The following is a 26,303-nucleotide window of genomic DNA, read 5'->3' on the forward strand; positions in this document are numbered from 1 at the left end:
CCTCGCCGCATCTAATCTTCTGGCTTGGCGGATGGATGAATGGTATGGGATCGATTGTCGGTGATGGCAGTGGCCATGTTGCTAAATCGCTCTGCTTCTTGATGATGTCGGGGTTGCATTGGATTGTCGCTATGATCTTGCTTCTTTCTGCTGCCTGTACTGACTTATGATGCCTCCTTAAATGCTGCTGTACTTGCTCCCCAGTATATGCATAACGACATACTTTGCAAATAATAAATGGAAACTCGGGTAGTTTTATAAATGGTCCTATGCTATCCATGATTGATACTGTTGGCTTGTGACTGTTGAATGCTAATGGGTTCATTGTTGGTTGCTTTATTTTAATGACTGTTGATTGTTATTTTGATTTATTGATATGCTTGCTTTTTTCGTTGCTATGGCTTAAACCTTAACCTTAACTTGGTTATGTATATTGCTACGGATGAATAACCTCTATCGGTTAACGGCCTGTGAAGATATTAATGTAATATATGGTTGTGTTTACGATTACGATTTAGCTGCCCTTTGGAATTCTCTTGCTTTATGGCTATTCTATGCTTATTTTCTCTCGTTCCCTTGGTTATTATTAAGCGTACGGGAATGCACGGACCAACTTGGCGTAGATGATTCGCCAGTGCTACCCACTTTCAACAACGCTGAACGCAATCAACTGAGTTTAAAACTGATCGTAATATCGCAATACTTGGCTGTGATGGCTAAAGTTTGAAATGCAATATTTCCTGGTAGTTGTCAATTGATGCATTGTCTTAAATATCGTTTTTTCCAACTTTTCATAATGGCGACCTGAATTCGTTGGGGGCAATCAATTCAGGTCCCTGTCTTCATTAGCGTGGTTTTATTTTATATGTCTTTTCCATTGAATTCAGACCTGTATTCGCCTCGCAGCTAGGATAGGCGTAGGCTGATTCTTCCCACTTGTTTCCTCTTCAGATCTCCTTGCAAAGGGGACCGTTCACTCATCTACAGCGAGATGACTCCCAGGAAGCCAGTGTTCGGCCAACACGCGTGACATGTAGTCAGACCAAGAATCAGCCGCTTGCAAAGCCTTTAATAGTCCTTCCTATTCCCCAGATCGAGCTTGGTGTGTGGAACCTGGCCAACTATCAATACATTAGTTATGGTTATCAAGCGATAATCCTTACCTAATGCCACAAATACAATTTTATTATTAGAAATAAAGCTTGTGGCAATATACGTTTGCTAACCCTTTTCAAACATGGCTATTTCTAGAATGAAGCTTCCATTTATCTAGGTATTATCAAAGCCAAACTTCCTAAATGTCGTCCAGGCCAGCATCATACTTCATCACGCTGAGACAGTGATAGCCTCAAGCTAGACCAAGCTTCACATAGCAGCTGGTCCATAGCGATATGTAGGCGTCCATATATGAATATATACTAGGCATCGAAGATCATATGCTCGATATAGTTCATCTAGTCTCGATATAAATAATTAGCGCAGCCCTTTCTCTGGTGACCCTTAAGTTCTATACGTCAGTGCTAACCCTCACTGTATAATCTCTATTTGCTCCGGGCAAGTTAAGAATATTTAGTATGATTGTTTATTTGGTTGTCCTCTTTACGTTCCATATAATAAATCTTCTGCTGGATAGGATATGGTGGTCGTGGTACTTGAATTTTATAACACGATTGGAGCAAGACGATATACCCTTAGTAGAAATTAATGCCGCTAGGGGTGGAAACATAGAGAAGCCCTCTCGCTTTGTTAATAAACCCCACTAATGCAGTTAATCAGAGAAGCCCTGCATAGTTTCCTGGTTAGATTGAAGGTGGTAGGTGCAATTGGTTAATATAATGGCATATCGAAGCTGGCTAATAAATTGCATAGCAGACCTCCCACTATATCCTTGCCCTTCTATATCTATAATAGACTATGGAATTCACCACCAATTAATTTAGTCATGGTGTCTAAGACGTAAGATATCTAGCTATAAAGCTAAGCGACGTTCAAAACAGCACAAAGCCAAAACTCGCGTGAAGCATATGCAGGGCGCACTGGGGGTTGGAATATTGATGGAACTCGCGCAACTATAGTTGAGTACTCTATAGGAAACCTAATCAGGATAGAGTAAATACCTAGAGAATCAATATAATATTCTAGCAAGCAACGGAGCTCGACACCGCACAGAACGACAAGTTATAATACGATAAATTCCTCCCCAGATTTACTAAGAACTCCCGCCAGCAAGGTTACGAATATCTTCAATTAGACCGGAGAATACAACTTCCTGTGAAGCACTAGGAGATCCAGCACTCGTATCGGTACAGCCGAGCGCAAGGCTCAAGAGTACAGGGCCTCTGACAATTATTCGCCCCGTTCTCACAGCTAAGCCAGAAAAGATTATCCTGCAAGCTTTTGGCAAGTCTACAGTTTGTTGTCGAGAAAGCTCCTTAATGGCCAGGAGATACTCGTTGGCCACGGGTAGAAATTCCCCTATACTGTAGAGCAACTGGCAGGCCATAACCACTGACTTGGACAGGCTTGAATTATCATCAAGCTCGAATATGATGGCCGAGGTTGCTGCCAAGCACGCCTGCGTAAGCCAGTATTCGTGACGCATCCCGTAGGCGGCTCGATACACCCAGAGATTAGAGATTATGGAGGCTCCGTATGAGGCTCGCTTGGATGCTGTCGATTCATGTGCATCATCTTTGAGAGGAAACCGGCAGGGGCGGCGCAGAAGCTTGAGAAATACCATCTCATACGTGGTCCTTGCCAATAGGTCAGCAATTATAGCAGCACAGTCGGTACTAGTTCCCCGGGTTTCTAGACTTACTCAAGGAAAAGTATCGAGGGGAGAAGGGTATTATGCGCAAGAAATCGCTGTAGAGCACCCGTACCCCATCTATGCAGCTTTTCTTTAACAGCTCTCGTTTCGTTGTAGTTTGAAACGGGTGTTCCGGCTTCCGCCGGCATAAAGAATCTCGAAGCTTCCTCTATTATGACCGCGAGTTGGCATTCGAGTGAGATTGCTTGTCGATACAATGATTGTCGTGGCTGACGGTCGCAGGGGTAGGGGGACCAGAAATATTCCGGCGCATCAGGGTTGGCAAATACGGATAAATAGGGATCCTCAAAGGTCTTAGGTATCTCGGGCTTCCTAATTCTCATCGCGCGCGAGAAGATCAACGAGATTTTGCTTGTCAGATTTGCTCATTAGCCTCATAGAGCAGACATAGATTTGGGGATCTTGGCACTTACGCTTCCAGACAGAAGAATCCCCAGACGATGCAAGATAAGATCTGCCGCTCCCTCATGAGGCGAGGGGCCTGATTTGGGAATATACCATCTATAGTCGGCATGGCTAGATCGCTGACTCCTAAAGTACTGTGAAAGTGATAAAACTCTTCGAGTAAAGAGATGGCTTGCGTCTTCTCCCCATTGTTAACCTCGTAAATCCAGAGCACAGTCAACCCCTGCAGCAGGGTTATTGACGGGCGCTGCCGTTCATCTTCAAGCATCCGTAGGGCCTCGTCTGCGAACATACGACCTCTAAAACGTAAATCCCGGGCTTGTCGCGATGATGCTCCTTGTGATATAAAAATCTATAGACTTAGCTTAAACGAGTCAATCATCTAAAAGACGCATAAGAGACGGAACATACATGAGACACGGCAATTATAGAATTGACAAGAAATCTTGAGCAAAACTTTGCTGGTTCCGCTGGGCCCGCTTTGAGATCTTGTAAGAACACAGTTCGGGGTATAATGTGACTGAGGGTGTGATCCCAGGCGAAAAAAAGATATAGTATGTGAGATAGATATCTGTTGTCAGTGGACAAGGCAGTCCACTGGGAGATAGGCAATATCCCATCAGGGAATTTGGTGACCAAGCCGTCCATAATACTTAAAGGTTCCGTTCTAATGCCAGTTAGCCTTAAAGATATTAAGAATAGAGGACGCAAGGGAGTGCGCACCCTGGTGAAAGGGTCCCCATACGTAGAGAGAAAGGGATTCTCAATAGTTGCCTGGGTATATCCCGAGGGGCTTGTATGATTTGCCATAGTTAGACAACTAACTAAGTGGGATCAAACTTCAAATTGAGATATAGGCTATAGTGATAACTCACTTGACCGCTTTGGAACATTGGGCAGCAGTAGACTAGCATCGGCAAATGTCTTGACGAAGTCATCAACTGACTGCGCTTCTCGAATACTGTTCAAGAGCTTTGTAGACTCAGTATTCGAGCCCCCACGCAATAGATCAAGAATCGTCTTGAGGGAGCTTTCCCCTTCAGAAACCACTTGAAGCTGGTGCGTCAGCGCATCATGCTTGGGGTTGTCCTCCGAAATAGCGAACAGACATTCGCTGGCGGAACGAGTGCATTGTGAACAAGTCGGGCGTCGGTTATCGCACTGCTTCAGTCAGCTACCTTATACCTGTGGTGAGCTTGGTGATAGGGACTTTGATTTTACGCCTTCGACATGCTAGATAGTATCGTTAGCAAGTTACCTTTAGTCTGATTCTGTTACCTGGACTAACTCTCGCATGCGACTAGGACCTGGATACGCTTACGCTTCCCGGTAGCTAGTGGCGGCGGCAATGGGCTCTCGTCCGGAGACTTTGGTAGGAGTTTCCGCATATCACGTGAATAAATAGGGATATAATTCGCCTTCTGTTATAACCTCAATGGTAGAAATTATAAATAAGGATTAACAGAAATGCGGTTCAATATTCTGGGCCGATAATATTACTGCAAATCAGAGCTTGAAATCAAGTTTCTGACGTAAGGTATGACACATGCACTCAACATAGTTGTGTCAGAGTGACATAATTGTTATTGCGGGGAATATAGGGACCTAACTCTAGGTATGAAGGCAGGCCGATTTCTGTATTTGATTCACCTCGCATGGTCTGGATGCCAGACTTCGTGTTACTTCTCAGATGAGGATGAAGATGACCGAACTATCACCAACCCGAAAGGCATACGCTAGCAATATTCTACGCACCACTTGAGTGCGTATTCCCTTTTTACATGCAATCAGACCTGATGTCGGCGCTATGTTGCTCATCGTGGTATAGACATTTCGTGCTCTTATTCTTATTCGACTATCGCACAATGCCCGATTCTAGACTCATGCCCTCCTTTGAGAATAACCGTAAGTATTGTGATCGATATCAAAAGTTATTATAACCTAGGCTGTACAAGAAATCCCTCGATTTTCAACTAATCCAGTAGCTAAAGCTAGTCTCTTGAAGCTTCAATTGGGTAGCCTTATATTTGTTTGTAATTACATAAGTCGATAACAGTATGTTAATCTATTACAGCTATGTCGGATCTGTACCATGAATATACTGCTTTGCCTCTTCGTTAATGTAATGTTGTATTAAGGCACAGTTACAACTCGTGTGTTGTAACAATTGCATCTTGAGATATAGAACTTCTTCTTTTAGGTCATCCACGCTTCTGGATAGCGTCCTATGGCGTTGCTCCATAGCCTGTTCACTGGACTGGAGTCTCTCAAGGTCCTCCTTCTTTCTCAAGCGTAACTTATTGGCAGCAATGCGATTTCTCTCTTGCATTTGCTCATGCTTCTTCAGTTTGCGATAAGAGGCGCCATTGCTGGCGTTGATCCCATTCCCGTCAGTAACAATCGCTTTCTTCCTCTTATTATTCGTGTAAGTATCTCCCCTGACATTGTGTCTAGGGTAATTTGGAACTGCACGTTCACTGAGTTGTTTCTTACTCTTTCGGCCGGGCTTTTTAGGTGGTTCTTGGGACGACTGCAGCGAAGGAGTGAAGGTTAAGGGTGACCCATCAGCGACCGTCACCAGCCGTTCGGGTGATAGGGTCTGGTTCTTGACTGTAGAGTAGGTATTTACCCAACGATCTCTTGAACTAAAGTCCTCGTAGAATACGAATTGGTTTTGGGGAAGTTGAGTCTGTCTGGATAGGGTACTGGTGTCAACTTCATCCTGGAAGGCGCCCAGGGAGGCTAGCGGGTTCATAGACTCCGAGAATTCCCATTGAGGGTGGGACGGAATGGCTGGACCGTATACAGTAAGGTCGTTTTCAATAGTCACGTCTGAGATGCAGCCGTCGAGCATTGCCACCCCATCTATATACAAAAGGGAGTTCGTGTGAGCGTCTGCTTTAGAGTATTAGATCATATTGGTTAGGCATGGTTGCAAAGATAAACCTACTATAACTCATTTATATGCCGAAGGCAGGAATACTAGCATAATAATGCTCTCTTTGGAAGTTTATTAGTGGCTTGCTAAATAGATAGATAAGTATAAGAGACAAGCGTGTTAAAATCTGTGGAAAACCTAGTAAAGTTGAGACCTTGGGTATAAGACCATTTTTGCAGGAGGTTAATGTAGGTAAAATGGAAATCCTGTTTGCTTCTGGACTGTCTTTGCCGCAAACTGCACCAAGCCTAAAGCATAACCGCCTCGCTTGAGTGGCAACCCAGTGGCACTTGGCTGCATATGGGTGGCATCAAGGCCCATTAAATACGCGGTCTAGAACAAAGAGATGACCAAGAGAGGGCACCAATAAGAGATTAGGTTGCTGGATTAGGTCCTTAACTTTCCGGAACCCATATCATTATCATATCCCGAAGTATCGAAGGGTGTATGTAGCCTAATATCTGAGTGCTGAGATGGGTAAAAAGCTTACTCTGCACTAGACCTCAGTCGTCTCATTTTTAGGATCAAAGTCTAGATCTCTAATGGTACAGAAAAACTCGTATCTCCCTCCTGTGATTGGATAGGAGCCCTCGGAGCGAGGTTGGTGGTCATGATTGGCCGCTGAAAACTGGAAAGCAAGATAAGACAAGGGTTATGACTCGTGATGACGCGACGCGTCTTAACTCAACCTGCAAAAGTCGAGCGCCGCACCCGAAGAACAGAGTGAAACGAGTTCATTTGGGCAGCTATGAACAAATAATAAGTTGATTCCTGTGGACTGGTAGCACCAGGACCTTCGGATGACGTATTGACGTGTACAATTTGAGAATATGCTAAGATGAGCACCATACTACTCTCCCCCTTTCTTCCATCCAGCCTCCCAACACATATCCTCCAAATAGTGGCAACCTCTTCCAGTTCTACAGTGGTCGTGGAAATATTTTCCACTCCACAGCCTATCCGTTGTCATAGTCCGACCTTTAGACTTGATGACTTGCCTGGATTCTCGGGAGAATGGTGTCTCTAAGGACGTCAGTCAGCGTTAGCAATCTCCTCTTTATCTTCAGTCTGGCATTAGCAAGTTTAGCCTTACCAATGGCCGGCCGCGGAGCTCGCTTATGCACATCGTCGCGTCAATTGCTCGAAGTCGCCCTTCTTCATACCTGGTGCTTAATAACTTCCCATGGTATGCCAGGTCCTCATCATGGATGATGATAATAGGCATAGGGAGGAACCACATTTGTGGTGTTCGCGATATCGCGGTAGTAATGTTATTCTGCAATAGGTCATAAACTCTTAACGGCCCTCGAGGGGAAGCTGGCACATTTATCCAGATAGATGATATATGGATGGGGATATAGATATGGTCACAGAAAGGACTTATGAGACAACACACGATACGTCACGATCCATCGCTCATCGTAAGATCAGGTAGGGACCCCTAGCTGCAGGATGTTCCGTGAAGTTTGAACTTGCACTTCATGGCGACACGGTCTCGACCCCTGCATTGGCCAATCATGGCATTACGGAGGCTCCGTAAGTCCATCCTTAAGACCTGTTGCCGACCGGGTGGTGCCCAAGATATAGATGGTCACTGGTGGGCTTCTGAATGCTGGGATTCCCAATTGGATACTTTGAGCCGGTCAGTGGCAAATAATTCGAATGCCTGCGGTAAGCCTGCACTAATAAAAAGTCAAATCAGCAGGTACCTCGTTATGTACGCTTTTTCGCCGCAGTGGTAAACACGTTTAGTATTAGATTTGAAAGGATTATTAGATATCCCTAAAACTCATCCAACGATAGAGCGGTTACCTACTTGAGGTTTAAACACGTTGAAGAGTACGTGTAATAGCAATTAAAAATAGGCCGAGACCGAGACTTTGCCTCATCTTGGGCCAGTAACTCTAAAGACCTAATTTCAACCCACCCCACATCAGCGACATATCCCATCAGACCCGTCTTTTTGTTGCAGTTGAATGCGTTTATCGCTGCACCCTCCCTCGTCACCCCAGCCCGCCGGTTCTACTTCCTTATCATTTCCATTCTCAAAATCCGTCAAATATTTGATCAAAAACACCTTCATCCGATCCCAGAAAATCCTGCAGCCTTAGATAACTATCAAAGGAAGTTAGTGGCTTCTTAATTCGCCATTATAACTACAAATTTAATCTAAGATCAAGATGGCTTTTTTTGCCTCCAACACTATCTGCCCAGCCGATCTCTATCGATTGTCGAACCAGCCGGAAGGAGTAGACAGCTACAATATCAAGCAGCTCTCTCCAATGGCACTAGAGAAAGAATCACTACCAGATTCACGACACCGCGGCAATAGCGCAGACATTGGCACTCAAGGAGGTTCTGGTGTCAATCTGCGCACCGCATCGCACAAGCCAAAAAAGCCGAAAAGGCGGTTAACCAAGAACATGGCTTATAAGAAGCTGACTTCCTTGGAAATATTGAAACAGCCACGCCAGAGCCATAACTTGGTTGAGAAGCGATATCGAAGCAAGCTAAAGAGCCATTTCGAAAGTCTGCTTGCCGTTCTACCAGCACCACCGTCTAAAGATTGCCATGACCATAATAGCTGCACCCATTTCTTTAGCAGAGCTGAAGTGCTAGTCGCCGCGCGAGATCGCATTATATCACTCGAGGAAGGCTTTGAGGTGATGGCTAAAGCGCGGGACCAGCTACAGGCAGATATCGCTCTGATGGACGAGTTCATATATTGAGATTGAAGGGTCAGTAGCTGGTTAAGAGATACATATATTGCGTTGTAATATCTATAATATATCTGTAGTTACATCTGGCTCTGAATCTTATTATACTTAGCTAACTGATATATCCACCTCGGTGGTATTCGTTTGTTATAGTTATTCGAACCTTGATAGGGATCGCAGCTGTCCTCACAGGTTCCAGTGACCTCTTAGTTCTAACAAGTTTGTGATATGAAGATGTGATCAGTAATTCCGTATTAGCAGGCGCAATTGTCTCTACTAATGATGCTAAAAGAATCCGGCCCCCTCCTATTAGCTTCCTCCTCCTGATAAAAGAGAGGAAAAGGTCTACCGACTAGAAGAAGTTATTCAAAACGTGATATGTCGCTTTCGGTGATATGTTTATAAGGGTAATAAATATGTTCTGTATCGAGTTTAAAACGTGAATTTCATCGTCGTATGTTCTGTAGATTAAATTAGTTACGCTATAAAAAAATCCTGTTTTATTCTACGAGCTGGCAACAAAACGTCATGATTGTCCTGTATCTGGGCAGTGGCGCAAACGAGGAGGGGTTTTTAATCAAGTTGTTATCGAGGTGCAGTTAAAGCAAATTGTTTTAACCGAGAAAAAAGTATTTTTATGGCCCATACCACCAGGGCACGACGTCAGGATTCACGGATATGGCATTGAAGCTCGCTTCAATGCATATTTATTTACTTTTTCGTCTTGTGTATTTATCTGGGCAATATCCGCATAAATTTGTTATTGACGTGCTACTCTCAATCAAAGGATGTCTATAATACCCAGTACAGTTCCGAACCAAGACGACCAAGTCTCACAATACCTGCTTCCTGGACTAGTTCCTTTTTTAATGTTGATCCTGCTAGCCTTGATAATTTATCTCGCTACCTTTGTGCATAGGTATGCTGGAGCCCATTTCATGAATACGCTCCCTGACTCCCTAGCTAATGGTAGAGGAGACTTTTTAGTCATTTGAGAAGGCATCGCCTTACCAGCCCAAGAGACACCGAAAACTCCGATTCTTCAAGTAGCGCAGATTCTGAGAGCAGAATTTTGTGGCATCTTGACCTAGTTGCTCCCCCAAAAACATGTAAGCAGCTGAGGGCGGAGATGGCGCTGGGGGGACCATGGCCATGCTGGGCTACGCTAAGTTCGCTTTCCATCTGGTAAGTTTTGCTGGCTTGTGGGTGGTAGTTCTGTGGAAGCCTCACGCTAGCTATTCTGACTGACATTTAGCGTCATTTGCTTGGAAACCATCAACGGAGGTGATATCGTCCGTCATCTGCCGTGTGGGCACACGTTTCACTCAGATTGTATTACTCCGTGGTATCACAGACGACATAATACCTGTCCCATCTGTGTATTATGTCTACCCCAACCAAAACTGGTGCATTATAGACCTGGGCGGTGATGATTATTAGATAATAAGATGTACAGAGGTCTTTGGTCTGTGTTCAATGCATCCTCGCTTACCATTTAGTACCTGGATATAATCACGAGCAAGGAATTGATATATTAAGATAAATAATAAATAAGCGCTATAAGCGCACAATGCATTGCTATTATATCACTGGTTGGGCATCATATATATATATAAGAACTCGTTCTCGTCACAACTATATTACTTTTTATATTAAATGCTCGTAGCTACCTATATTAAGACACCACCGTGGCGGGTATATGCCCCATGAAGGATTGTTGTTATGTCCTCAGACGGGTCCTTCCTTCTGAAGCTAACTTGATAATTGAGACCATTGTTATTGTCCCAGAACTCTTGGCCATTGACGATATATCTGATGCAGCAGTGGAACGCCTTGATTTCGGGATGAACTGGAGCTACACCTGGGAGCTCCAGAGTAAACAAGAAGTGGTCAAGCTCAACCTGATTATTCGTATCTGGCAAGCTACGTGCGTAATGGGCACGAACTTCAGAAATTGTTTCCCAATGATCAAACGTAAACCTGCAAGTGACGGATTTCTCGGGTGCGAGATTGGCTACTGCGACACAGCGCTCATCATAAATCAACTCAATCAATCAATCACCCCAATCAAATCAATCAACTTAGTCAATTCCTTGCCTCAATCAAATCAATTCCAGTGATTTGTAAGTTGACATGATTTGATAAAGTTGATATATGCCATGCTGCATCTGAACTGCCCAAAAAGATTAAACCTGGACGTGCCCTCCGCCCAGTCCTACCCTGTACAAGATGGCCACAGATAGGCGATACTTCTTAGCCCTATATGAAGCCGTAGCCTCGTTGGTACCTGCTATCGCCGCCTAACGCACACCAACCCTCGGCAGGATGACGCGCTCCCTCTGCACCCTACCGCGGCGCGTCAATTTCGCTGTCAACAAGACATGGCACCAGCGACAAGATGTCAGACTTGCCACCACCCTCTACACCGGCGAAAGGCTCGCCGGTGATTTCGACGCCTTGCCCCACGCCACTTTTTCCCTCTGCGTTCTCGCGACTGTCTCAACCAAGGACCGTGGCCAAGCAGCTCGAGGAGGCTTCGGTCGGGGAGCTGCCCCCTAACCCGACTATTGAGGATCTACCGAAGGTCGTCTGGAAGAACCGCCGCTTCGTTCAAGAAGATTCGCTAGCTCGGAAAGGTGCAAAAGGCAGAAAAAGTTGGATCAGATTGCACGGCATGTTCTTCATTGAATTGAATCTCCAGGATCAGCCCATTGGTCATATGTGGTGCTGCAGCCGATGCGATACGAAGGGTTGGCCAGAATTCTTCTTAGTACAAGTGACATCTTCTGCAGCAGATCATCTTCGCAAGTATGGATCTGTCCTCTATACCAATATATCCCATATACTGACTTGCACAGAGCCTATTGGATCACCCCAGCGAGTTAATTAAGCCCCAGCGACGATAGCGCGATCGATCTCTAGTCCCATGCAACCCCCAAACGACCACGGCTTGACCAGAGCATAATACTAAAGGCAAAGGTCAAAGCTGTATAAGAACTTAGTATTAGGTTCGTCATTGACAGTGATGTGCCCTTCACAATATTCGAGCATAAGTTTCTACAGGAGCTCTTCTATTAGTTCGACTATAAACTAGCACTCCAAATTCCTTGGAGTAGCAGTTCTATTACCAGAGAGCTACAGAAGATCTTTAAGTCTAAGGCGGATATTATTAAAGCGGAGCTCAGCAGCGCCCTAACAAAAATACACATCAGCTTTGATCTCTGGACATCCCTGAACCGTCTTGCGATAATGGCAGTTTTTGCACACTTCATCGACAAATTCGGGAACCAACAATCCAGGCTGCTCGCTCTACGCCGTCAGCTAGGTATCCACAGTAGTAAGAATCTTGCCGAGACATTGTTTGAAATCGTTTAACTGTGGGATATCCGAGGACAGGTTAGCACGGTCATTTCTGATAACGTGACTACGAACGATACCTGTCTCTCTTACTTCTACCCGCAGCTTGACCCTTCGATCCGGCCGGCTGATATCAAGGCCCGTCGCATGCGTTGCTACGGCCACATTCTTAACCTTGTTGCCCACGCGTTTCTTTTCGGTAAAGACGCCGAATCTTTCGAGCTAGAGTCAGATATCAACGGCATGAGAGGTCTTCAGGAGCAAGATCTTCGCCATTGGCGTTCGAAGGGCCCAGCCCAAGCTCCAGGGTTTAAGCCAGCATGTATGACGGCAGCGACTCATTCTTGGTGATTCATCAAGTGCTTTGTGAAAATGTCTAGGCCACGTTTAAGTATTTATAGACTTGGTGCTATGGTTTGCTTAAAAGTCCTCTATGAGCCGTAGTCATTGCCTTTGATATTTGCTAATTAAGGCCTTTGAATGCTAATTGCCATATTCAATGAGGCTTTATTTCAGGACATAAACGATATCAAGGCGCTTGTAATTACAGATAGGTCCTAGCTTTCCGCATCCAAAACTGGACATACACTTGAAAGTACAAAATATATGACTAGGCACTCTCAAAATGATACACTGTGGTGCGTTCCCTATGCAGAATGGCATTGACTTAGGAAGTCGTGAATTTGTCGTCGAAAAGAAGTCTTTTCGACAGTCTTTGGCCTACCACTGCTTGTCTATTACGATACATCAGACGAGATATCATCACCTCTAATGCAATTGCTGACAAGATCAGCCATCCACTAGCTGACTGTTCGTATATCCCTCATAGAAAAAATGCTTATGAGTTCATGGTTGATCATGAACTGTTGGCGTTCCCACATTTGGTTTGGTGATGCCCAAAGTTTGACTTATTTGAGCGTAGAATCTCGTGCCCGCCTGAGCATGCCGCTCGCATACTGTCTGAATGCTGGCTTCCGCTTCGGCCACTGCCGTCGACACCGTTCGAAAGGAGCCCGTGATGGCCTGCGCACCTATCTTCTGTGCCCCGTTGAGCCACCTCAACTCCCTTTCACCACGCGCATGCGACCAGACGACGGAAGCATAGTCCATCGCCGGGGCAACAGTCGCCACGAAGAGCTGTCTGGCCGTACGTGGTGATAGCATCTTCAGTCTCCTTAGACACATGGCTGCCGAGAGACCTTTGGTAGCGGCCCTGGCCATGTGTTCCCTAACCTGAGCTTCGTGTCCATGACCACTCCCAAGATCTTGGCCTCCTGCTTCGGCTTGACCTCTTCTCCCTTGATCATGAACGGCCTATGGCTGATGCGTTCGGTGACGCGTGTGAAGTGGACGACGGTCGTCTTGTCACATTCAAACGTCGCTCCGCTGCGTCTCTCCCATGCTAGTGCTCGGTCTATGATGGCCTGTATGCCGTCCCTATTCGCCCCCCGCCGTGGGGCCTGTGACCCAGGCCGAGTAGTCGTCAGCAAGGGCTATCGAGCCCCCTCTCGAGTCGATCTTGCTCTGCACGAGATCTGCGTTGAAGAAGAGGAAGAGCACAGGCGATAGCGGTGATCCTTGCGGCAGTCCGGCCTGTGGGAGTCTCCGTCGCTCCGAGCAATAGCCGTTTACTAAGATTGTTGCAAACCGGTCGGAGCAGGATGCATCTATCCATTTCACCAACCTCTTGGGGATGCCCCGTGCTTCCAGTCTTTCCAGCAATCTGTCCTTGAACACACCGTTATAGGCCCCTTTAACATCGAAGCTGACCAGGCTAACCACTTTACGGTTGCGCCATGCTTTGTAGACCTGCTCCTGGAAGAGCAGCAATGCCTGCTCCGCCGATCGTCGCTTTCTCGCCCCAAAGTGGTTGGTGGGTAGGAGTCCGAACTGCTCGACCGCATATGAGATCCTGTCCGCCACCACGGCTTCAAGGATCTTGCCCACAGTCGACAGCAGCGAGGTCGGCCTCCATGCTTTTGCGATTCTGTAGTCAGCCTTGTCCGGCTTCTTGAGCGGGATGATCTTGGCGCTCCTCCACTGGTCAGGCAGTTGTCCTTCGCTTAGTGATGTGTGGAACAGTTGCATCACCCGTTCCTTCACCACTGGCCCCAGCTGCTTCCACACCATCGCCGGCAGTCCGTCTTCTCCGGGCGCCTTCCACGCCTTGGCTTCCATCACCTTCTCCTCCACCTCCTCCATTGTCAAGTTTGGCATGGCCACTTCTCTGCGCCGCGGTCGTAGACCTTCGTCTTCTATGTTCTCTGGGAGTGGTGGGAAGAATACGCTGAGCAGTTCTTCCGCCTGTTCCCCGCTGTCCTGCGTTGTCGTTCCGTCTGCTCTTTTCAGTGGAGGAACTTTATCGCTGACCATGTCGCCTCCAGCTTTCAGGTACTTGGCGGCTTGCCAGATGTTGGTGCCGTCTGCGAGGAAGTCATCCCAGTGGGCCTTCTTTTGCCTTCTGATGGCGTCATGATATTCTTCAGATGCTTCCTTGGCTCGACTTTCTAGCCTGTCGATTCGCTGACCAGCCCGACGCCGAGCCCTCGCCAGGTTCCTCCAGAAGGTGTATGTTCTACGAAGCCTCGTGAGATCTGTTGTCCACCATCTCTTCGCGTATGGTGACGGCTTTGATCGTGGAACTAGTTTGTGAATCGCTTCGAGGACCACTTCCATCAATCTGTCCGCTTGTGTCTGAACTCCGCCGTCCCACGGAAGCGGTGCGAGCTTACCCCTCACTCTCTCCCTGATCGCATTCCGCGGTGCGTTCTTGAACAACAGCCTCGCGCCTGCTGTTCTCTCAGGCGTCGTGAGATCAAACCCCGTCTGGATGGCCCTGTGATCTGACCCGTGTTCGGTCGGGTGTATACCGCAGTGGAACATCTCTTCTGCTAGCTCAGCTGATGCGAGCATCAGGTCGATGGGGCTCTCACCACCCGGCCCTTCCCACGTCTTTGCCCCGCGTGGGAGAAGACTGATCAGGCCGTGCTCGTCCATGAGATCGACGATAGGCCCCGCTTCACCTTCCCTCCTGCCTGTTACCTCGTCGCCTCCCCAGAGCTGGTCGTGATGGCTGAAATCGCCGGCCAGGATGATGTCCGTTCTCTTCCCTGTGCTGTTGCGAAAGCTTGCGATAGTCGTGCTTAGCTGTCTTATGGCCGTGCGTAGAGCATCCTCATCTTTTCCTACCACGTATACTGACACCACCAAGACCTCCTGGTCGGGCCATCGAAGTATCGCCCCCGTAAGGTCAGCCGAAGGGATCGGCACCTGTTCCGCCTCCAGATCGCTGCGGATCCAGAGCATGCTCGGAATCGGCCACTGCATCTCGTGTCTCTTTGTCGGTATAAACTTGATCCAGTTTCTGTGGCTGTTCGGCGTCGTCACCACCGATCCCTCAATGTTCAGCGCGTACGGTTCGGCGACCGCCAGCACTGCATAGTCTTGCAAGTCCCTATCGTTCATCATGCTCAGCTGCACCACGTCTCTCTTCCGCACGTTGAGCTGCAGGATCTGGAGATTAGTATCCATCCGTGATATGCAGTTGTCGCACTCGGCAGTTTCGTCTCAGCGACTCGTGTGGCCCTCCACACAGAATACACTTTGGCTCGACGCCTGGCAGTCGCGATGGCGATGACCCGTCTCGGCGCACTTGCCGCACCGTTGTGTCTTGCTGCAGGCAAAAGCTTTGTGACCAGTCTCCCAGTAGTTGTAGCACTGAGCCGGACCTTGGTGCCGCTCGAAGACGTTGGTGCTGGCCGACTCGCCAGCAAGGTGGAAGTACCTCTCTTCAAGTAGTCGTCGCGCATCGCTCGCCTTGGTGACATAGATCACCATCGATCCGTACATCTTACCATTCTCCTTGTCACTGAGCCAGTGCATCTTGGCGATCGTCACCTCATTCTCCTTTCCCAGTGCCTCCGCCGCACCTGGCAGCACCTCGCCGGATGAATCCAGCACCGCAGTTCTGTTTGCGCCATCGACCTTGACCGGATACAGCTGGTCTCGGGGGACTCTCGCGCCCTTGACAACAGTCTTCTCTGCCACCTCTCTGACAAGTTGCATCTCCGCCTCGTCTCGGCACACCACCTTGATGCGGTCTGCGTTCCTCACGTCTTTCATCACGGCTGCACACCTCCAGCTCTGTCGGCCGCCTTCCCTCGCCCGTACCTTCTCTTCAATCGCTTGCCGGACTTCCCCAACTTTCGCCTTGCTTTTATCCTCTTCGCTGACCCACGATGTGTCAATGGTGCAGAACAGGGTATCTGTGAATGAGGATGGTGTCGTGCGCATGGACGAGAGGGTGCGGACGTTGCTCGGCTGGCTTGTGGGCGGGGTGCGTGCTACATCTGCATACGATGGCTGTGGGCTCGTCTGAGCACCGCTAAAGATATTATCGGCCATCATGTTCAGCTGCTCCTTCATATGCTTCATTTCCTCTGCCGTTTGGGCATGTGTTTTTCCCAGCTCCTTCATGACTTGCTCTCGCATCTGCTCAAGGTCCCTCGCAGCCTGTTCACGCATGGTCTTCAATTGCTCCTTCGTCTGTTCACGCATGGCTCTAATCTATTCACTCGTCTGCTCTCGCATAACCTTTAGCTGCCTCGTGGCCTGTTCGTGCATGCGTCTAAGCTCATCTGATTTCTTCGACTCTTCGGTTACCTGCGCTTTGATCGCCTGGATTTCTTGCTGAAGTTGTCGGATCATCTCCAGCTGTTCGCCCATCATCTGCGTCGCCGTTCGTTGATTGCCCATCAACGCATCCCAGAGTCTCTCAAGCATTTTCTTCTGCTCATCCATCAGATGGGTTGACGTCTCCTGAAGCATCCCTCGGAGCATGGTCTGCATGAGCGACGCGTCGTTGCCCGTCGCATCTCCCATCATCCGTGATTCTCCAGCCATGTCGGCCGGTCCGTTCTCACCTTCACTCCCACCTTCATGCGACTGCTGTGACCATATATCCCTTGCCGTGTCCGTCTTTTTCTCGGCCGCCCGCAGCTTTTCCTGTAGTTTTGCTGTCGGCTTCGTAGTTCTCGAATACCGACGCGTCGCGACGATGGAATCTCCACCTTGGACCAGGGTCTCTTCAGCAGTCGCATCCATTTCGCGGCAAAAACGCTCATGGCCGCGCCGGCTTTTACCCTCCCCTAACTAAAAGATTGTAAAGATTGTAAAGATTGTAAAGATTGTAAAGATTGTAAAGATTGTAAAGATTGTAAAGATTGTAAAGATTGTAAAGATTGTAAAGATTGTAAAGATTGTAAAGATTGTAAAGATTGTAAAGATTGTAAAGATTGTAAAGATTGTAAAGATTGTAAAGATTGTTCTGTTCGAAGGAGAGTAGGGGCGGGTGTTAGTTGGAAGTTGAATGGAGTCTACACGGTTGGCACGAACCAACGCAACGCGAAAACGGGCCCCGTTTCGCGATGGTTGTAAACAAGCAGGAACAGGAACGGGCCCCGTTTCAGCTCGTCGTACCCTTGTTGAAAACAAATGGCTGTGATTGGCCGAGAAGCGGAAACGGAGCCAGTTTCTGTCTTTAATACTTGAGTAGGCCATTCATTGCATTTGCATAAATATCTGTTGCGTGGCTGTCGATCACTTTCATCAAGTCTTGGCGGAATATCCGCCCTGATCAAGACCTCGCGGTTCTCGTCCTCACTTCCTCTTCGCCAGCAAAATGTACGTGCCCCAGACTGATTCAACCTCGATATCTCTCCAGCGATCACCCTGTGCCTTCCACTCGGGTTCCGCCTCCAGGATCTGGTCAAACAAGATGTCCACAATGTCTCCCTCACCACCTTCGGCACGGCTCTTCTTGTCCGGGTGCGCATCCATCCAGCCCCGGTACGCAGTGAAGGCCCGCACATAAGCCTCAAACTGTCCGAGATTGATTTTGCTCCTCATCCAGGCCGTCTCTGGGTCTGCGACCTCAGTCGTGTCTTTGTCAACGTTGTAGGTGATTCGCTTGATCTTGTCCCACTCCGACTCAGGGGGCTTGACATCCGCCAACAAGCCCCGGAGGATGTCTCGCGCGGGACGCTCCCAATATTGGTTCAACCCTTCCAGCCCGGGCGACACATCTCCTTCGCTGTAGCAGAACCTCTCAAATATCTTGTTGGCTTGCGGGTGTCCAATGATGATGTTGTCCTTGTACCCCCAAAAGGCCAGTGAGCCGCCTGACTTCACTACCCTGGACAACTCTGGCCAGACTCTGGGGTAGTCGAACCAATGCGCTGACTCGCCGGCTACAGCCATGTCTACCGAGTGCGCGGGTAGAAAAGACAAGTCCTCGGCGCTGCCCTGGCGGAACGAGATCTTGGAGAACTGGGCAGTGGCTTGCATTCCTTGCTGCATCATACCAGCACTCGGGTCAATGGCGATGGCTCTGGCAAAGCGGGGGCTCAGCTCCCTAGCAACAATTCCATGGCCAGAACCCAAGTCCAGCAGCGTACCATGAGGATCATCGTGATGATAATACCCCAGAATTGTCTTGAACAGACTTGCAGGATACGTGGGCCTGGCTGCGGCGTATCCTGCAGCAGAGAAAGTTGCCCTCCTGCCGTGGCGTCAGTTCAGTTGCGCATTCTCTTAGGAGAAGATGCATTGATTTGACCATGATGACTTACCCATAAATGGACATTGTCACGGTCACGATGGCTGATTGATCAAGGGTTACTGTACTCGGGAGAGTCGCTCAAGAAACAAAAAAAGATGTACCAGCAGGATCGACTGATTTATACTTCGCAGCTGCGGCTTCGGCCTTACACATGACACAAGCACTCAAGATTGATGGAGTGATCGATCGGTGTATGCCGCTGCCCCGCAGCGCGGCGTGGGTGATAACGGAACCTACACCATCCCTTGAATCCCTGCACCCTTGATTGACAATCCTGAACGGCCGAAGACACAACCTATCCTGCTAGCCAAGTGCTCAGCCGACTTTATGATATGATGACCACCGAAGCCACTGTTCGTAAGTTCTTTGCGTCCTCCGCCTTCGCGGTGGTGGGTGCTAGCTCAAACCCCGCCAAGTTCGGCCACCGAGGTCCGATCCATGTCAATAACCTACTCATCAAGGCCGTGTTGGGCTGACAGTGTTTTGAATAGTCTTTGCCTGGTATCTCTATCATGACTTGCCAGTCACTCCCATCAATCCGGGGTCGGCAACTATTTCTGCTCTGGAAAAGGACCATCCAACCGTCCCCAGCGTCGCGGCGCTTCCCAACCCCAAACAGACGTCCATCACAGTCATCACTCCCCCTCGGCAACCCTCAAGGTGCTCCAGGAGGCAAAGGAGCTGGGGATCCCGTACGCGTGGCTGCAGCCTGGTAGCTTTGACGATGACGTCCTCAAGTTTGCCAATGAGCAAGGCGGATTCGATGCAGTCGTGGCTGGCGATGGCGGCCGGGGTCACGAAGGGTGGTGCACTTTAGTGGATGGTGAGCGAGGACTGAAAGCAGCTGGGAAGCTGTAAGAGCTCGATTGGAGGGCAGAGAATCATGACCAAAGAACACGTAGTTTGATGGTCATATCATATTTCACGAGCAACCTAAGTTTGGCATGCTCCCGCCCTCTCACCTTGCGAGTTACCCGGTGGGCCGAGAAGCCAACCTGTCACACAAAGCCAATCAAAACCTTCCTTTGTCATCTTACTTTCTTGGCATGCAGATGTTAAGAAAGTAGCCCTAATTACACCAATCTCCTTAACAAGTGCACCACAACAACCACAATCCTGCGCTTCGCGCAGCCCACGGCGGCGGCGATGGCATCCGCCACCTTCCTGCCCGCCTATTGTCCCGGACCTTTTTGACCTGGGAATCCATACTCCTGCCAATCTCAATCGAGGAGCCCGCACTGCCCTCTTGCAAAACAGCCCTGTTGGGGTCCCGCCCGTCCTCGCCTCAGTGCAATCTCTACTGCTGCGGCTACGGGAGGAGCCCTACCTCGACTGCTGTACAGCAACCAGTCTCCATTTTTGAAGCAGCCACGAAGCTCGCACGCGACCGTGTGGAGGAGTACAATGCCAAGTTGAAGGTGTTTCAGGTCTTCTGCGCTAAATTTGAGGAAGCAGCGAAACAATTCACTACTGGGCCCGAACGGGAATTCGCCCAAAAGTTTGCCGACAGCTTCCTGGACTCCTGGAATCAGGCGCTTACTGACGCCAAATCTGCTCCGGCGCCTACCTACAGCATCGTCGCGGCCTCGCCTCCTGCTGCAAACAACGCGCTTGCCCACCAACCCCGACACTATCAACAACAACGTCAACAACAACAGCCCCCTCATCGCCAGGGACAACCGACTGCAGGCGCCCCACCCCCGAGAGGATCTCCGCGTCTTCATCCGGCTGGACGCCGAATCTCCGGCCAGGACCCATAAGGACTATGCAATCCGGACCCATATATCCCGGAAACTCGGAGTGGATCCACGCAAGATCCCGCGAGTTCTCCAAGTCAGGTCCGGATGGGCCGTCCTTACCGCCGACATAACCACCCGCGACCTCCTCGTGCAGAGACAGACTGAATGGGCAACCGGCTTAGGGGCCGCCGCCATAGAGACTAGACAGGAATGGTTTACCTACCTAGTCTCAGATTACCCCTGCAAGCTGACCGACCTTTATGGCAACGAAGCGGATAGCGACGCAGCCGTGGACGAAGAAATTGAAATCCAGACAGGGCAGAAACCCGTCAACATACGGCCCGCGCGGCACCAACCTGACAACCCCTTAACGAAGACCTTACTTGTATCCTTCCAGGAGCCAGTCAAGAAATACTGGCGCCTCTTCAGCAGCCGACCAGCAAGACTCATCAAGAAAACCGACCGGCCATGGCAGTGCAATGTATGCTTGGACTACCACCCATCACGTACCTGCCATCGACTCCCCCTGTGCAAACGCTGCGGCAAGGCCGCCGGCCACGACTCCGGGGACTGTACCTCCCCCGAGCAATGCGCCAACTGCCTCAGCCCGCACAGCGCCAACTTCGCCGAATGCCCAGCTCACCCGAAGAAGGTACACGGCATTTTCCGCCGGCTGACCAAAGAACAAAGGGACCATATCCGAGTTGTGGGCGCTGAAACATATCGCCAGCGCAACGTAGAAGCGTGTTGAAATGAGAAGATGCTAGTTGCTCAATTCACCCTAAAAGTGTAGTAGGGGAACCACCGTTTATGTACAGGCACGATCTCGTGTGAACGTCCGTATGCTCTTCATACACCTCGCAATAAATCACGCCGTTTATGGTGTACGCTGGCAGGACCTGAACTCTCCTTCCTTGGTGAAATCACATGATGTCGCAGGATAGGCATGATCTTCACGGCCTCAGGAAACAACTGCCTTAGTAATCTAGCTGTATACTTTAACTCTGCGGAATGGAATGCCCCGCACAAGAGACAACTTAAGAGAACAATCAATCAACACATTTGCTGCTGCTCATTACATTCACTTTAACCATTTAAGCACGCTCAGTGCGACACATGAACTTGTTGGAGATCACAAATGTGAGACGACCAAGTCGGTGGCAAGGTGTGGAACAAGGTGGAACATTCCACGGAGGTGGTGCCTGTATATAAACAGCAGTTCTCCTACTGCATATTTTGAATGAATTAAGAAAACCTGAATCTTCCCATTTCAACACAATCCAACCAGCCCAGTCGTAGGTAGCTGTGCATCATTAAGAACCGGTAAATACATAGGATAGCTGGAAACGATTGTGGATAGGAAACTCATATGAGAATTGTGACTCAAATGGAGCTGTCGAAGATGGGTTCGTGAACCCGAGGACTGCAGAGGCTGGGGTAAATGGCATTTCGCCGAGAATTGGGGTGACGTGCCCCGGCGACTGATAGGTGGGCGCCTGGGCGCGTTTCCTGACTAAGCCTAGTGATGGTACATATATCACAACAATTGCTTTACAGGAGGTCTTTGCGGCTATTATGAATTAGACCGATAGACTTGATCTAAAAAATGAGAGGGAAAAAGACAAGCTACGGCCTATATCAATTAGAAAAGGGATTAAATAATCCTGAATTCCTCGAGGTATGGTATTTTTCTTATTTCCGCTATAGCGACGAATTTCTTCGGCCTCCCTCGAGATTGGCATAGACACATAACGATTCCTCACTGGAAACCCTTATATAGCCCAACTCAAAATAGCTGTAGTTATTTTCTGATTGTAGATACTTAATTAGAATAGCAAGCTTCGTTATATAGTAACAGTGTCATATTGCTGCAAAAGTTTCGTAATTGTTAGTGGCATTGTACTGATTCTGAAAGCCTTTTTGGTCGGAGATGTGGAAATTATTTGTCATCACGCACAATATGTTGAGCCAATCATATTGTGCCCTTGGGGGAGGCGCCCAAGGATTAATGGGCGTCCGGGCGCCCACCTATCAGTCGCCACGTGCCCCTGTTCGCTGACTTAGGAAGTGGTGTCATGGTTGATGGATTTTGGTATTAAAATGACGTAACTGGAGTCCTTATCGATAAGCGAACACATTCTAAATGCGGTAAACCATGGACCTGTCATTAGGTCATGCCGAGCTTGACCCGAATTGCGCGTATAGCTGACGGTCGAGCCATTTCATTCGCCTCCGCATCGACCAGACACCCTTCACACGCTGGCCTGTCTTTTTCCCATTCTGGGGCCTATCGAATGACGTACAGACCACTTTACTCCGCCGAAAAAGGAAAAAGGCTGAGAGACGCTGAAGTCGGTTTCTCTCGTCCGGATTCGAACCGACTTGCCTCCGTGAGGTCGCCCAGAGCGGGGTTGTTTGTTGTTGAGAAACCAATCGGTTAAACAACGGCAGACGCGGGTACCTCGGAGTGTCCTTAACATTTGAGGCCGCAACTAGCCCGGGGTCATCTCTCAAAACTCCGAAATCAACACCACACACCCCGAAGCCGAGACGCTCTGGGCGTCCCATACGGTGCACGCGATGTCGGACCATCTTCGAGAGATCGAGCGGCTCCAGCGCGAGAACGAGGAGCTCAGGCGCGAGAAAGAGGAAGCAAAGGCACGAGAGGAGGCAGAGCGACGCGAGAAAGAAGAAGCAAAGGCACGAGAGGAGGCAGAGCGACGCAAGAACCAGAGAACTACACTGGAAGAATATCTATACAATTGCCACTTCCACCTCTACAAGAAACTCGCCCTCGCTGACAAACCCAAGTCCTCGACGGGATTCACGAAGGTCGAGGGTAAATACCATCCTAAGTGGCTTCGTCCCTGGACCAGTTTCACGAACACCCAGCGACAAGATCACTTTGAAGCAATCAGGAGGGTCTGTGGGGAGAGGCGGCTCTTCCATCAAGAGAGTACGACCAGAGATCTAGGATCGACGATCCATCGCAAACGGGCAGGCAACGAGAATGCCGTCGATCATTTTGAGAAGCTTGCTGTGGAAGATCCTGTCTGGGAAATTCTGCGTCCCGTCTGGGACGACGAGGAGCTGTGCAAGGAATATCGGTGTATGGGACTACGATTCAGCAACAACATCCGGGATTTCACGCAACCGAGCGATGGTGTTCTGGTTGGGGAGGAGGACCTGAGCGAGGAAAGGCCGGAGCGACGGCGGCGGACCAGACCGAACAAGCGAGTGGCGTCCGAGCAGAGAGTCAAGCCTCCGCCGACGAAACCTGACGGAGCGGGTGTCCGTACACGCTTGGGCGGAGATGAGAGCCTAGCGTTCGTCTACGACTACAAGGCAGCCCACAAGGTGGCGTTAGAGTGCCTGAAGCCGGCCGTTGCGAAGGAGACGCTGTTTATGGAGGTAATGGAGCGGATCAACAGCAACAAGTCTCTGAGCGATGCCGAGCTTCGGGGACAAAACAGGGCGGAAGAACTGGTTGCCATGGCGCTGACGCAGGTCTTCGACTACATGGTAAGGTATGAGGTTGCATATGGCTATATTGCTGCCGGCGAGTCTTTATTATTCCTTCACATCGATCGAGCCAACCCGCAGACGCTGTATTGTCATCCGTGCGTGCCGGATGAGGACGTGGGCGAAGCGTCAGACGGGGATTGGGCCGACGATAAGGTGTCCTATACGGCAGCGGCTCAGCTGGCTAGCTTTTGCCTATTGAGTCTCCGATCTGAAGCTCTCAAAGGAGCTTCACTCGATGCGGCGTCGCGGAAGGCTGAGGCAGCACTGAAGAAATGGAGGGAGCCGTACGACGATGCGGCGCGTCTTTTAGGGGCGGAGGGTACGAACTCATCTTCGGCGTCGTCGTCGCAAGCAACTGAAGGCTCGGAGTTCATGTCTAGCGCGGTCCCGGCCAGCCGAGAGGTCTCGTTGCGGTCAAGGCCGTCCTGCAGGTCCACAGCAGTGCTTCGTAAAGACGAGGCGGACGAAGAAGACGACGGGCCGGACGGCGATCTATCCCGATCTTGGGCAAGGACGGACGTCAGCAAACGGAAAGAAGGCCCATCGAGTGGCAGCTCCGAGGGGGGAGAGGAGGAGGAGGATGCCGAGATGTCCGAGTCGGCACCTGCCAAGCAATACTGCACGCAGGCCTGCCTGTTGGGCCTCAAGAGAGGCTTGGATCTTGACAGCAACTGCCCCAACGTGCTCTCGCATCGGTCCGCTGAAGGTGGCACCCGGCACCCCATCGACGCCCATGAGTTCGCCCGCCTCGTGGGCGAGCGGCTCCGCAAGAACCCGTATCGAGACTGCGAGGCGTTGGACGGCTGGGGCAAGATGGGAGCGACAGGCGTCCTCTTCAAGCTGGAGCTGGCGCCGTACGGGTACACGTTTGTCGGAAAGGGAACGCTGTTGCCGCATCCCCGCCGCCTGGAGCACGAGAGCCAGATCTACGCGCGGCTCGACAGGATCCAGGGCGAGGTGGTACCAGTACACCTGGGACTCGCGCAGCTAGACCGGGGCTACATACTCCCTGGCGGGGCCAGGGTCTTCCACATGATGCTGATGTCGTGGTGCGGGGAGACGATGGAGAACATGGTGGCCGCGGGCAATGGCGCTGGCGCGGCGGACCTAGCGGCGGAAGTGCGGCGTTCGTCGCAGGCCGTTTGGGCCGAGGGCGTCGACCACGGCGACGAGCGCGAGGCCAACCGGCTTTGGAACGACGAGCGCCGCCGCGTCATGCTCATCGACTTCGACCGCGCCACCCTTCGTCCAAACCTCAAACACAACCAGCTTGTCAAGGTATCCGAGAAGAAGAGGAGACGGCAGGGAGATGAACTTGGGAATTACAACCGGAAACGTGGTTTCCGACAATATCACCTGCAGTCAGTGTAGCAGCCATTGCTCTATTTTTGTTCCTCTTTCTCAACAGTATGGTGCATGAAACCGTCTGGAGCCTCCGAGCAGGTTACGGAGATGAAGGATGCGGGGACTAGACCTGGGTAATCATGATTGTACATGCTGTCGGAGTTGCTTTGCGGCGCTTGGTAACCCTACCGAAGCAAAGAATTCTAGAACATAGTTTATACTAACTTAGTGGCCGGCACTGCGGCAAGAACGGCATCAATGATGCTCCTTTTTTGGCCCAAATGTCGAGGTCCTTTGCGGTAAGATGCAGATGCTTCGTTCTAACCGATCCAGACCCCAGGGCCGCTTGCACTCGTCTCTGACCGAACTACGAAGACCATCAATATATGTAATATAATATATATCTATTATGGTTGGAGGGGTCCGGGTTGACCTCTCAGTGATGGATTTATACATTGAGACTGAAACCTAGCCTCTGTTTTGCTTGTTTTAGTGAAACTTGCACTCTGTTTCGGTTTTGTTTCAATGTTTATGAAACAGCGTTGTAAATATGGTAATTTGGCGGAAAACCTGAACCCAGTGTATGTAACAGTCTCCAATTAAATTAGTAGTACTAGATAGCCGGAGACAGGGTTCGGAATAGCTCGTACCTACCCCTAGTTACTCTTAAAGTATAATGTATCCTCTCGAGGATCTTGATCTGCCTCTATTCGGGCATTTTCGAGTATTGCTGCTGCCTCTTCAACATGTGTAGCATTCCTGAATATGCCACTTAACACTGCCCGCTCTTTGCCTGGTGAAATCCTCACTCAGCTCTTCAAACACTCGG

The 26,303-nt window shown here is 49.6% G+C and overlaps 9 protein-coding genes across 9 annotated transcripts; 5 read left to right on the forward strand and 4 right to left on the reverse strand.

The window, feature by feature from the left end:
- Window positions 1-2,209: 2,209 nt before the first annotated feature.
- B0J16DRAFT_393027 (uncharacterized protein) lies at window positions 2,210-3,344 on the reverse strand (the record flags this gene model as incomplete). Its single annotated transcript, XM_046132042.1, has 3 exons — window positions 2,210-2,753; window positions 2,819-3,181; window positions 3,244-3,344. The coding sequence occupies 3 exons, from the start codon at window positions 3,342-3,344 to the stop codon at window positions 2,210-2,212; spliced, it is 1,008 nt and encodes a 335-aa protein (XP_045990675.1).
- Window positions 3,345-5,309: 1,965 nt separating this feature from the next.
- Window positions 5,310-6,089, reverse strand: B0J16DRAFT_298848 (uncharacterized protein; the record flags this gene model as incomplete). The annotated part of the gene is made up of 1 exon (XM_046124511.1): window positions 5,310-6,089. One exon carries the CDS (start codon window positions 6,087-6,089, stop codon window positions 5,310-5,312), a length of 780 nt encoding a protein of 259 aa, XP_045990676.1.
- Window positions 6,090-8,353: 2,264 nt separating this feature from the next.
- B0J16DRAFT_240823 (uncharacterized protein) lies at window positions 8,354-8,884 on the forward strand (the record flags this gene model as incomplete). The annotated part of the gene is made up of 1 exon (XM_046123055.1): window positions 8,354-8,884. A coding segment is annotated over one exon (531 nt), but the record flags the coding sequence as incomplete, so codon positions are not given.
- Window positions 8,885-10,149: 1,265 nt separating this feature from the next.
- B0J16DRAFT_261172 (uncharacterized protein) lies at window positions 10,150-10,320 on the forward strand (the record flags this gene model as incomplete). Its single annotated transcript, XM_046123267.1, has 1 exon — window positions 10,150-10,320. A coding segment is annotated over one exon (171 nt), but the record flags the coding sequence as incomplete, so codon positions are not given.
- A 968-nt stretch (window positions 10,321-11,288) lies between these two features.
- On the forward strand, window positions 11,289-11,780 carry B0J16DRAFT_260389 (uncharacterized protein; the record flags this gene model as incomplete). The annotated part of the gene is made up of 1 exon (XM_046123244.1): window positions 11,289-11,780. The coding sequence occupies one exon, from the start codon at window positions 11,289-11,291 to the stop codon at window positions 11,778-11,780; it is 492 nt and encodes a 163-aa protein (XP_045990679.1).
- Window positions 11,781-16,813: 5,033 nt separating this feature from the next.
- Window positions 16,814-17,131, reverse strand: B0J16DRAFT_258392 (uncharacterized protein; the record flags this gene model as incomplete). The annotated part of the gene is made up of 1 exon (XM_046123181.1): window positions 16,814-17,131. The coding sequence occupies one exon, from the start codon at window positions 17,129-17,131 to the stop codon at window positions 16,814-16,816; it is 318 nt and encodes a 105-aa protein (XP_045990680.1).
- Window positions 17,132-17,486: 355 nt separating this feature from the next.
- Window positions 17,487-18,940, reverse strand: B0J16DRAFT_331505 (S-adenosyl-L-methionine-dependent methyltransferase). The gene is made up of 2 exons (XM_046126598.1): window positions 18,877-18,940; window positions 17,487-18,806 (listed from the first exon to the last, which is right to left on the reverse strand). Exons 1-2 carry the CDS (start codon window positions 18,888-18,890, stop codon window positions 17,906-17,908), a joined length of 915 nt encoding a protein of 304 aa, XP_045990681.1. The 5' UTR covers window positions 18,891-18,940; the 3' UTR covers window positions 17,487-17,905.
- On the forward strand, window positions 18,941-19,724 carry B0J16DRAFT_360614 (CoA binding domain-containing protein; the record flags this gene model as incomplete). Its single annotated transcript, XM_046129709.1, has 3 exons — window positions 18,941-19,295; window positions 19,358-19,497; window positions 19,527-19,724. The coding sequence occupies exons 1-3, from the start codon at window positions 19,199-19,201 to the stop codon at window positions 19,722-19,724; spliced, it is 435 nt and encodes a 144-aa protein (XP_045990682.1). The 5' UTR covers window positions 18,941-19,198.
- Window positions 19,725-22,766: 3,042 nt separating this feature from the next.
- On the forward strand, window positions 22,767-25,615 carry B0J16DRAFT_48094 (uncharacterized protein). Its single transcript, XM_046133921.1, has one exon. The coding sequence runs from the start codon at window positions 23,186-23,188 to the stop codon at window positions 25,499-25,501; it is 2,316 nt and encodes a 771-aa protein (XP_045990683.1). The 5' UTR covers window positions 22,767-23,185; the 3' UTR covers window positions 25,502-25,615.
- The last annotated feature ends 688 nt before the right edge of the window (window positions 25,616-26,303 follow it).

Source organism: Fusarium flagelliforme, assembly GCF_020744385.1.
Source record: "Fusarium flagelliforme strain FIESC 12 MPI-CAGE-AA-0113 chromosome Unknown B0J16scaffold_1, whole genome shotgun sequence".
NCBI lineage: Eukaryota > Fungi > Ascomycota > Sordariomycetes > Hypocreales > Nectriaceae > Fusarium > Fusarium flagelliforme.